General features: G+C 30.6%; 1 protein-coding gene across 1 annotated transcript; it reads right to left on the bottom strand.

Annotated features, from left to right (window-relative positions):
- Positions 1-11,367: 11,367 nt before the first annotated feature.
- Positions 11,368-12,607, bottom strand: LOC137810678 (metalloendoproteinase 1-like). Its single transcript, XM_068612065.1, has one exon. It carries the CDS (start codon positions 12,516-12,518, stop codon positions 11,478-11,480), a length of 1,041 nt encoding a protein of 346 aa, XP_068468166.1. The 5' UTR covers positions 12,519-12,607; the 3' UTR covers positions 11,368-11,477.
- Positions 12,608-13,107: the final 500 nt, after the last annotated feature.

The following is a 13,107-nucleotide window of genomic DNA, read 5'->3' as shown; positions in this document are numbered from 1 at the left end:
CATGCATTCAATATCTATTAAAACAATATTTTTCTTTTAATTAAATATTAAACAATAACATAATATATTACAAGTAGCATTATTAGTGCCAACACAATTTATCAGTATAAAATTATCGAGAGTTTGTGTTTGAAAGAAAAAACGAAAACTTTATGTAGCATAGGATTTGTAATCTGTATCCCTCAAAAAGTTTATTCAATTACAAGCAAGAAGAAGCTATTAAAAAGAAAAAGAAACGGATGTGATAAGTTGTAAGTTAGGTAACCGGCAACCGCTAAAAAAATAAAAATAATTATAAATAATAATTATAATATCCTCTCCTCAAGATGGATAACTCATTATTCCATACTTGGAAATGATGATTTTAAAATTAGTATAATACAAAGGTTTGGTGAAGATATATGTTGGTTGATCACAAGATTGAATGGGAAGAAGATGAAAAAGTTCAACATTTAGCTTCTCTCGGACAACGCGACATCGATGTCAATATGCTTGGTTCTTTTATGAAAAATTGGATTGAAAGTTATGTGATGGGCAGCTTGATTGTCACCGTATAAAACTGTGGTAGCATAAGACCAGTAGATTTTTGACAAACCTGATTGAAAAAGAAGGCTACGTGTGACATTCATGATATGCTGGTGTTTTCTTTCAGCAACAACATTTTATTGGGGAGTTGCAACACAAGTTATTTCATGCAGAATGTCATATTTCTCATACAATTCATTACAATCAAATTCTTTTCCATTATTATTTCTAATAGTTTTGATGTTTCGATTAAACTAGTTTTTAACAAGAATAATAAAATTGTGTAACAAGTTTCTAGTTTCTCCTTTAGTTTTCATAAGAAAAATCCAAGAGTGCCTGGAAAAATCATCAACAATAGTAAGAAAGTATTTATAACCATGAATAGAGCTAACAACAATAGGTCCCCATATATCTATATGTATGAGATCAAAGGTGTTTAAAGAAGCAGTATCACTAATTTGAAAAGGTAGTTTATGTTGTTTAGCAAGGTAACATATATAACACAACTTATCAGAACTGGAATTAACATACGGAAAAGTTTTGCAAACTTGTTCAACAACATGTTTGGAAGGGTGACCTAATCTAAAATGCCATATGTCAACATCATATCCTTTAGAATTAAGAACATTACAATTCATCAAATATTTTCCCTCATGTATGTTAACAAGATCACGAAGACAATATAAACCTCTATGCATATCAACTTGACCAATCGTCTTGAATGTAGTATTGTCCTATATCTGATAGCTCTTATGAGAAAATATTAGTTTACAATTAGAATCACTAATCACCTTAGGCACAAAAATCAATTTAAACACAAAAATTTGGTATGTACAAAACATCATAAATGGTAAGATTATTATCAAATTGTATTGTTCCAGCATATATTCAAAAGTGACAGATGAATTATCAGGCAGTTTTATGAAAACAAGTTTAATTCATGGAAAGGAAAGAACAAACACGAACCCACAAAAAAGAAATAGAAGGATTAAGGGAGATGAACACAACGAAAACATAACAGGGTTCTTCAACCTACTCTGGATACCATGATGAAAACAGAGTTTGTGTTTGAAAGAAAAAAATGAAAACCTTATGTGGCAAAGGATTTGTAATTTGTATCCCTAAAAAAGTTTATTCTCATTGAATGTATTGAATCACCTTACAAGCAAACAGAGGAAGCTATTAAAAGAGAAAGAAACGAATCTGGTAAGTTAGGTAACCAACAACCGCTAAAAGGAATAAAAATAATTAAAAAAAATAATAATTACAATAAGGGATGTGACCTTCGATAATTATCGATATATCTATTTTCATCAACAAGCGTAGCCAACACAAGTACATGAAATGGGTGACAAGTGTGGTTGTTTGTCATTATCGACAAATCTAGTGTGGTAGGTAAATATTTTAATTGGTCGTGAGTTGTGTTGGCTTCGTATTATTATTTGTCGGTACTTTCATGTTATCAAGTTTATATTTTTGTCGATAATTCGTCGGTAACATAATAATTTTTAAATTGTCAATCTGCTTGCTAGATTTTTCACACATTTGGACAAATCAAACAATTTAACCTATGACAATTCCAAAAATCTCAAACAATTTCATATCAAACTTATCAATTTATGAAATGTATAAATGAAAAACATATTATTAATGAAGTTATAAAAGATCAAATAAATGTGCATCACAACCTAAAATGTAAAACTGAAGTAAGAAAATTGTACATATATCATTAAAGTTTTAAATATGAAATTTAGTTATGTGCATAATTAGGAAAGGATTGTGGTTGATATGGATTTTACACTTCTTGATTATTTTGTTGTTGTTGAGGGTCTTGTTGCTGAGGATGCTCCTATTATTGTGGGATTTGTGGATTTTGCTACACTTGACTGGAATGGTGCTATTGTAGAAGACTTTGAACATCAAGAGGGAGGAATTGCATAATTATACCAAATAGTGATTGAGAGGATTGAAAGTAACGGTTTAATCGTTCATTCGCCTGCTTGCTGAAAGTCATTGCCTAAGTTGAGAAATATCTTCAAAACTACGATAAAAAGTGAAGGTTGCTACTTAAAGATTTCATTTCTACCTTTATAATTTGAAGCAAGTTGCCCAACTCTATAAACTCTTCCTTTTCTTTTTCCACCAATTGTCTCAACCCAACACTGAGTCCTAATCATCTCCTCTTGTGTAGGTTCAACATGGTTAACTTCTTCTAATTCATCAGCACAAAACTCAACATTAGTTCTAGCTTGTGAAAGTCTAGTCTCAAAGCCTTCCTGTTAATAACAAATGAAGAATTATTAAATGTATGTACAAGTTTAAGGATAAAAAAATGTTAAGATACATAAAAGGCTTACATGCACATCTTCCTAGTTCTTTCATCGACAAATTGACTAGTATCCTTCTAGATATAGGTTTATTGAAAGATCTCATAAACCAACACAAACTGTCTTAGCTTTTGTGCCTACAAGACATGAACAGTTATAAATGTCAAGATTTTAAAATTTTTGTATAACATATTTCAATCAAACAAGAAAAATTCAGAAACCCTAACATTTGTACAAATAATGTAATAGAATGACACGTACATTTCTTATTGGAGTAGGCGAGGCAACACGACCATAGTTTGGTGGCAGCTGTTTTATGACTTCGTGGTGAGCACAATTTGGTGGTGTGTTGTGCAACAATTTCACTACAACAGGGTGAGTATTTAGGAATGGAGAAGGCGAAGAAGAAGATGTTTTGATGATGGATTGGGTGAGCTAGCGAAGAGAAGATCGAAGAGATGAACGAATAAAAAAAGCATTAGTTTAATTTTACTCATAAGTTATATGAAGTGAAATATAAAAGTCAATGTTAATCTCTGAATTTAGTGAAAAAATTTACAATTTACCAACAACTGAGATTCCATGGGCATAACCGAAAGATAGGCACACTCGAAGAACAAAAACCCAAAGCTTGTGTCTCCCTGCTTGGAGTTGATGAATCTAGCTGACGAATAAGCTCATGCGAAGAACAAAAGAACCCAAAGTTGGTGTATCCCTGTTTGGCACTAAAATTGTGTCTCCCGTATAAACACACCCGAAGAAAAAAAAACAAAAGCTTGTGTCTCCCGTATTTGGCACTGGAATTATTGATGATGAATTTTACCGAAAGATAAACATCCATGGACATTACCAACAAATTTTGACAATAGATAAACTCGCCTGAAGAACAATAAACCCAAAGTTGGTGTGCCTCTCTAGTTGGCGCTAAAATTACCAACGAATAAACGCATAATTGATCAAATCTTCCACTGTTAATATTTGACAAATATCCGTTGATAATTACATTTTACTAATGAATTTGGAACCATGTATTTTTATTCGTCGATAAAATCATATGTTTTATAGTGAACCAACAATGCAAGATTGATTGAATGTTATTGAAAGACTGAAAGTACTTGGATTTAGCATTAGAAAGATCTAAAACATTAAGTGGAAGAAGATCTTAAGCATTAAGCATGTTGAATTATGATATGCACATTATGACAACTAGTGTATGTTAAATGTTGTTATTAATGGTTATTTGAAACTCTAAGCTCATTAATATACATGTTTATGAAATATAGGTTTTCCACTTTATGTGCATGCATGCAAATTATGATGTGGAAAACCAATTAAGTTATTGTTGATGAAAACGACATTATGTTTGAATTCATTATGAACTTCTCATTGTAAAGTCATATTAAGGAGCAAGAATGATATAATAGTACATGGAAGGAAATGTGTTGATTAAATGACATGTAACCATCATGACTTTTATTATTTTTGTATCCTTAGTTTTGATTGATGATAGAACCAAATTATGTAAGGACTTTTAATGAACATTATGATTTATGTAATTATTTAAATCCTAAAGTATTAAAGTTCCACACGAGTCAAGTGGGAGAATGTTAGAAAATTATGTAAATTAACATTATAATATGACTCATGTGAAATATATTTTGGGCCTTGGGCTTGAATGTGATTTAATAATATAAAAGAGCCTATTAGTTAATTTGAGAGGTTATATATATCTTATGATACCTGATGAAAACCTAATATGATGGAGATTGGGAAACATAAAAGGAAATACGGTTTTGTCTCCACAAATGATGTTGTCTCACTATTGGCATCAAGAAAGGGTGTAACAAGAACATAATTGCCAAGAGATAAATTGAGAAGAGGAGATTAAAGAAACTGCTCATATAGATATTCTCGTAAATCAAGGTAAATGTCTATGTATATTATAATTGAATGTATGGAGTGTGAGAATCATATATTATAAAATCCTTATGATGTATATTATTGTTCAATATTATACGCTTTAATTTTACATCTTAAACCTTTGGTGATAAACCAACAAGAGTTCTAAATATTCGTATTCACATTTTATGGATGGGAGATTAACAAAAACAAGGAGGAAAATCATTTGTCATGTCACCATGCATTCACAACTACTGTACTCCCATGTTTTTTTACTAATACTAATATTTTTACCTTTACAAAGGTTAGCTTGCATATAAATGACAAAAAGAAATTCTTCAACGATACATATAAATTCGTTGTCATCATCTAAGTTGACAATATAATAATAAATGAAGAATAAAACAAGAACAATGATGAAAAAAAATTGAGTAGCTATTTCCTAAAGCTCGGTTGATCGATTAAAGAGAACAACTCAATGCTAATGGAGTTTTATTTTGTAGTCTTCGATCCTTGAGCGAAGCACCAAACCCCAATCACACTACATTTCTGAAAATGAGAATTTGGAAAAATGAAAATCAATTTGAAAAATCAAATAGAACAAAACAAAAACCAATATCAAATAAAAAAAAAGCATAGTGAAGAAGAACCTCTATTTAGAGATAGAGATCGAAAAAGTTAAAGATCGTTTATAAGAAAAAGTGTTTATAAGAAAAAGTGTGTCTCCAAAAATGATTTTCTAGGACATGAGCAGGGGATATTATGTAGAAAAAGCTAGAAGTGTTTTGCCACTAAAACCAAAAAAAACAAAGAGGAAGTGAAAAAAATAAGGTGGAAATCCAATATTTAGACGTGGTTTGTTTAAGAACCTTTAGAAACTTATGCAATGTTTTAGGCAAGATTATAATAATCTCTAGTAAAAAAAACCTCTCTTGAAATTAAACTTTTTTTTGTAGTGTAGATAGACTACAAATTTTTTTTTTCTTTAACTAAATAATCATTTTAATTTATTAAAAATACTTAAAACTATGCTTAATTCTATTCTTTAAATTTTAATTTATTGAAAGAATTTTTTAATATATTAAAATCATTTAAACTCAGAATTTGTTTAAAATCCTTCTATTTTAATCAATTAATTTTAGAAGTAAATAAAATTGACATTAAAACTCCTTCATCTAAAAGAAAACTCATTGCTCACAGCCTCTGTTGTGAACGCGTAGTTCACTACCTCACTAGTTCCTTGTTGGGCCACTGTCCCACTTAAATTATATTGGGCCTCAGTCTATGACCGGTGTAGTTGACTAAGGCCCAGTACATTGGTTGACCCTCTACATATGATTCCTCAACATCCCACCCAAACTACGAGAACCAAATTGTCTTAACATTTATGAGCTTTTTTTTACTAAATTAGTGCAATTTAGTTCACAAATTTAAAAGAAATACAACATTAGATATATTATGGTTGAAACCACTATTTCAAATTATAAAAAAATTGCAAGCACGAGAATGGAAAAACTTCTGAAATTGTTTTTATATAAGTTTTTTTTTTAATTTTGCTTTTTTATTGAAATCATGCTTACATGCAAGATTTCAATTTTTTAATGGTTTTAAAAAAATCGTGCATGTAAACACATTTTTTTATTTAAATAATTTTTTTAATTTTTTAGAAAACATAACTTTTTTCTGTGAAATTATGTTAGTAACCACGATTTCCTTGAATTTTGTAATCAAACTCTATTTTTTATTTTTATTTATTTAGGAATTTTTTCTAGTTATTTGGAAAAATTAAAAATTTACATATGGATTTTAATTTTAAATAAATTATACCATTTATTTTAATTTTACAATTTTTGTAATGGTGTGATTGATTAATTAAATTAATGATATTAATTGAATTTAATTTGGAAAATAAAAAGCAATAAGTAAATCAATGGTTTGAATAAAAAATATTAAAAAGATGGATCATATACATAAATATTTGAAATAAAAAATCATTAATTCCCAACTAGAAAATAATTAAATAGAAACCAATTTTAAATATAAAAAATAATTAGTTATTATATTGACTAAATTAGATACTATTTTATAAACCAACAAAATTATTTGTATCTTAATTAGTTTCTATTTTTGATAAATAGTTTTTAGATTGGTATTTAATTAACTATCAATTAGTTAGATTTTAAAGTTGATAACTAATTAGGTACTAATTTAGAAATTATTTATAAATAATAGAAACTAATTTAGATACCAATAATTTGTTTAGTATCTAAAATATTATCTAATTTAGTCAATATAACAAGTAATTATTTTTTGTCTCTAAATTTAGTTTTATTTAATGATTTTCTTGTATAGCGGCTCAAATATCATAAATAACTTCAATGAATCTCGCACTATAACAACTTCATCTTACTCGTTGGACGCTAAATAAGGAAACGTGCCGTTATTCTTCTTTACATCTTGATGATTTCTGGAAACATATTAGGAACCTTTGTGATTAGTAGTGATTTAATATATTCAATTCTCACAGAAAATATATCATTTAATAACAATTTTTAATTTCTTATAATATCAAGTGAATTATGAATACATTTCATTCTTAGATATTAATTCAAAACACATAATCAATATATTTAAGTTTTGAAATAAATCTTTCATAGTTTCTCTTGAATATATTTATCAAAGTATATTTCGAAAACTCTTTTTAAGCACATATTTAAAATTTTAATCAAGTATAGTTGTGTTTTCACAAAATATCTTTTAAAAAGATATATCAATTAAGCTCATAATGTTTTTAGTATATTGGATAAAATGGTCACAAGATATATTCGTTAAAACTCATTAGAAACCATTATAAGGTTTTAATTCAAACAATGCATTTTGATCAAATATGATTGTATAACTTAGCACAATCAAAACATGTTTAAAATAATTAAATAGCACATGTAAAGTGAAATGATTAAGTATGAAAATTTTCCTGTCACATGTTCATCCAGCGCATGATCTTCGTCTGCTACGTTTATTTGATCATCGTCTAGTCTACATAAGGCTCATGCTTTCTTGCATGCAGCGTGGCACGTTAAAAACATCATCTAATGCAATTATCTTTAAGATCTATGGTGCTTAGACTTCGTCTAACATGTTGTATATGACTCTTACTACATTGAGTTCTTTGTAGACTTCTTCTACTTGTCTTGTAAAAACTTCGATTTGCTTCTTTACTTGTTTAGCACTTGTGTTTGAGTACTTCGTGTGCCACTTGTTTTGTTGGTTTTGCTGACCATGAGTAATTTACTTTACACATTTTGTTGGTGAATACTTCATCTATCACTTGGATCATTTGGTGCTCTCAATTGAGCTTATTTTTTAATAAGCACTTTGTTTGTCTGATAACTTCAACTGATGCTGCAATAATTTTTGTTGAAGTCTAGCAAGATCATGCGTTTGTGTTTTGTAATCTGGTTTGATTTGCTTAGTGGATTACCCAGTGGTATTCTGGGGACTGGATGTAGCTCTTGACTTAAGAGTGAACCAGTAAAAGCTGTTTGTGTGATTCTCTCTTACTCCGAACTCCTTTTAATTCTGTTTTATAGTTTATCTGATATAAACAACCGATTGTTTCGAAGAAACAATTGATTGTTTTTCTGTGTATTGTTGCATAAGTGCTTGAGTTCTTTGCTAACTTGATTCATGTTCTGGATTTATACAAAGAATTTCATTGAACCTGAAAAAGTTTTAAAAATTCCCTTTTAAACAATTCACCTCCCTCTTGTTTAAGGCCATATATTCTAACAATATCCTCTTTGTTAAGTTGGTCAAGGTTTAATGGGTCACTTGGAATACTCTGTCGAAATCCAAATTGACGCATAACTCTATCAACCTGATGAAATTCAACCGTTGTGAAACATGAGAGGAACAACCGCCCGTGCAATTAGGGAAACCTCAATAGTGATCAAGCGTCTAACATAATCCACTCGATATGGAGTCCAAAAAAACTGTAAATAAATGTTTGAAACATCAATAATATGAAGTTCAAATGATATATGAAGTTCAAATGATATGTTAGTTTATATATTGGTCACAACCTCTTTAGCTTTAATGTAATCAAACATTGCTCGTATTTGGGGAACAGTGGTTCCTTCTATGCGTGTTCTATGCATCCTCTGAGTCCACCTAACATAAGCAAATGAATATTAAGAACTTTGTTTTCTTGTCTCGAAAATTAATAAAAAAGTTCAACTTCAATGGTTGAAGTTGTGGACCATGTTAGGCGTTCCCATGCCCAACACTGTAAAAGCAGCGTGCAACCTCCAATATTATCTTGATAAAAGTCTATTCCGTGATCGAGCGCACGATACAGAGAAGCCAATACAGCTGACCCCCAACTATAATTCCTGGCGTTGTTCAAGTCAGCCAACAATAATAGATACATTAAATGTACCTTACTACCAGAAGAATCAGACATCAATAGACTCCCAATAAGTGTTAATATGTGGGCTCGAGCATGTTGAGCAATAACATCATCGGTTGCATGATGTGGCAGTTCCTGAAAAGTGTTGTTAAGCCAAGACAAATTAATTGCATTTCCTTTTACCACGGTAGAGGGTGGTATAAATTCGAGCAACTACTCACACAAAGATACTAAATCACCACTAGTAATTTCGGTGACAACCTCTCCATCAATAAGTAAAGCCAATATTAATTCCACATCTTCCAAAGTAACAGTTGTTTCACCGAGAGGAAAGTGAAAGGTATGAGTCTTCGTTCTTCACCTTTCCACTAATGTTGTAAGTAGTACGTGGTTGAAGTCAATGTTTTTAAATTTTAACAAATTTCCAAAACTGGAATGATCAATTAACTGTTTGACTCTTCCAAATATGGCAACAATATGTGACACCTCAGTCGAATTTGTGCATGATTACTGATAGAGGAACCAATATAATTTCTGCATTACAATCTGAAGAAGTTGGATGGGAAGGAGACGACCTCGTTTATGTGTATTGCATATGCCATATCGCATCGAATTTCAACAAAAAAATTCAAAAATATTGAGCTCAAACGACAGTTGATTAACATGGGTAATGACATTCTTTACCTTCTCTCATACATAATTACGACCTTTTATCATTTAACTAATTTCATTTACTTTTTTATGACAACTTATGAGATGAAACAACCCACAATACATGCAAAACTATCAGTTATGCGATCTGAGTTCAAGCATTTTTCTGGATAGATCGCATACTGTTAGAGAAATGGACTCAAGCATACAATGGGGGAAAGAGGTATGGTCATATGACCACAAATCTAGCGGAATGCATTAACATCGTGCTTAAGGGACCTTGTTCCTTGCCAATTTCCGCTTTGATTAAGGCAACTTTCGAAAAAACAAAAACATGGTTTGTTGAACGAGCCTTCAAAATAGACACCATGTTACGCGCAAGTCATTATTATCCAAAATATATCACAACCTTACCTAGAAAAAATCAGCAAGATTCGGCTATGTATTTTGTATAAAGGTTTAATGCAAAAAATTCTGAATTTGATGTCTAAGAATTAACCACCCCCCAACATGGTCGACGACCTCAGTCATATACATTTAGATTAAATGATTTGTGGTGTGATTGTGGTCACTTCCAAGCTCTTCGACTTCCCTGTCGCCACGTTATTGTCGTTTGTTCCTCTTGTCATTTACAAATGATGACATTCATTGATCTAGTTACAACCTCCACACGATTAGAAAGGCATATCAAGTTGAATTTCATCCTGTTCGAAACGAGGATTATTGGTCTACTTATACCAGGCCAAATCATACTTGACCCCGACATTCGGGATGACCAATTACAACTCGTTTTTATAATGAAATGGATCAACCAATTCAGAACAAGCCAAAATGTTCTTACTGTCGCAATGAAGGTCACAACCAAGAAAATTGTCCATTTAGACAGTAGAGTCATCATTTGTAATGTTGTTCTCATCAAATATTTTAATATCATCTTCTTTTAATGACTTATATTAAATAATTTAATTTATTTTTTATATATTTATTTTACATAAATACATGTGTATTATTACTTTTTACATATTATATAATTTATACTTTCATATATTATATAATCTAAAAATGTATACATAAATCATATCACATTTTTTAAGTGTTTTTTTAACTTTAACAATATTTAAAAAATACTAAATATTTTTAATTTATCAAACAAATCATTTTTAACTCAATTTATTTAAAATTATTGTAAAAATTTCATTTTAATTCTTCAACTTTACATATAATTTTCTTAAATAAAATTAAATTAAATTTTAGTATTATTTATAAAATAATTTTTTTAACTATATATTTTTATTTTAAAAAATATTAATTATCATTTGTTTAAAACAAATCAACTAAACTTAACAACTGAATTTACAACTTTAATTAATTGAGATAAAATATATTAAATTGTCAATGCAGATTTTATTTAAAGTGAAGTTTATTTAATTGATATTGTTTACGCAACTTTAATCAAGTATTTTCAATTTTTTCAGAATTTGATCATTTACTTAAATCTCAAACAAAACTGCACTTGGTAAAATTTCCCAAAGAATCGCACAACTTAAACAAAAGACATTTTAGGGTGGCGAACACATTCGTCAATCTTATTTCAAAGAAAATTATTCCCAATAAGCTTATAATGAACAACACAACCAAACGTGGGAGTGCGACACATACGAGGAGACTTAATACATTAGAAGCAGATAAGCAAATCCCAGAGTCAAAGTGGTAATTGAAGGCACTCCCAAACACCCACCATCGCCAGAGCTGATGTTAGCATACTGTTTCTCAATGTTGTTCTTGTCAGAATTGGAAAGTTCTATCTTTCGTTGCTGTGATGGAAATACGTAAGGGTACATAACAGACTCATTCATGAAAGAGTGGTCAAATCCAAGTAAATGCCCTATCTCGTGTATCGCCACACTCTCCAAGTCCAGAATTCCATCCTCCCACGACAAGCTATCCTTTTCACTGGGCAGCGCCCAGTACATGTTCCTGTTCAGACGTATCTCCGCCGTCTTCTTGTTAGACGGAGGTTTCTCCCTTATAAAGCTTAAGCCAAACAAGTCGTCATTAACGCCTTGAGTGAAAGTGTAGAATCCTACCTTAATGTCCGCATCATCGTAGGTTGTCTCCGTGAAGTTAAAAAACCCTGTGGCATTCACCCACCGCGCGAATGCATCTCTGAACACTTTCGTGAAGGTTGCTGGGATTTCACTTGCCGGAAGAAAACCGTAAGTGAGGTTTCTCTTTTGGAACCACTGGTGACCGGCTTTTGGCAACGACACGTTGTTGGTGAAATTATAGCTGAAATCCATGTCGGGGACAGCGCATCGTGGTCGCGAGATTAGTTGAATGGTCTGGTTGTTTACGGTGCCGGTAACTTGGAGATGGAAAGAGCGTTGGAAGGTCTTGATGGCTGATACTGTTTGGAGGTCCCAATAATCGTCGAATGGCCCAGAGGATTGAAGGTAGCCAAAGTTAGAGAAGTAGTCTTTGATTCGGGACAAGCCTTTCATTGGTTGGTTTTGTTGTGGGGGAGAAAACTTTTGGCTGATAAAGTCATAGATTTCATTATCCCATTCTGGCTTGGGTGGTTTTTTTCCATTTATCCACTTCACGAGGGAGTTTTTAAAGGAAGAAAAACTAACCTGGGCGCAAAGGGATTGGTCTAGAAGGAGAAGGAACAACAATAGGAACGCAGAAAGGTTTGGCTTCATCTTCATAGATATAGATTCTCACTCGATTCCCTTCAGCTTCACTCTGTACTGGAGAGTTGAGGAATGACATAAAGACCTTCTCACTTCCACATGTTTTTATAAGCTCATCTTTTGACAACGGAGGATATTATAATTGAAAATAAAAATAATTTTTTGATAAAAATATAGACTTCAAATGAATATATGAAGTAATTTTAAAAGTTACTGATACATTGACACTCTTCACAGTTGATTAAATTTATTTTTAATATAAAGTATTATTAAAAAAAAATAGGGGTTTTCAAATGAAAAAATTTCATTGTTGAGAGTGTGAAAGAAAACTTTTTTCCAATTTTTATATAGAATGATGATACTTTGATATATTTACTTGACACCACTAAAAATTAAAATATTTATTTATTGTTTGATATAAAAACATAATATATATTATTAAAATTACTTATCAGTTGGTAGTATTTTTTTTAAAAAAATATAAAGGTAATTTTTATTTATTTTAAAATTACATTGTAACAAGTGGCAGTTGTAACTCACGCTTTTATATATAATATTTCACGTCCTCCAAAAAAAAGACGATTAAAATATGGATTTATTAAAT

Source organism: Phaseolus vulgaris, chromosome 2 (assembly GCF_000499845.2).
Source record: "Phaseolus vulgaris cultivar G19833 chromosome 2, P. vulgaris v2.0, whole genome shotgun sequence".
Taxonomy (NCBI): domain Eukaryota; kingdom Viridiplantae; phylum Streptophyta; class Magnoliopsida; order Fabales; family Fabaceae; genus Phaseolus; species Phaseolus vulgaris.
Note: the sequence above shows the minus strand (reverse complement) of the source record. Positions and strands in the feature narration are given on the sequence as shown.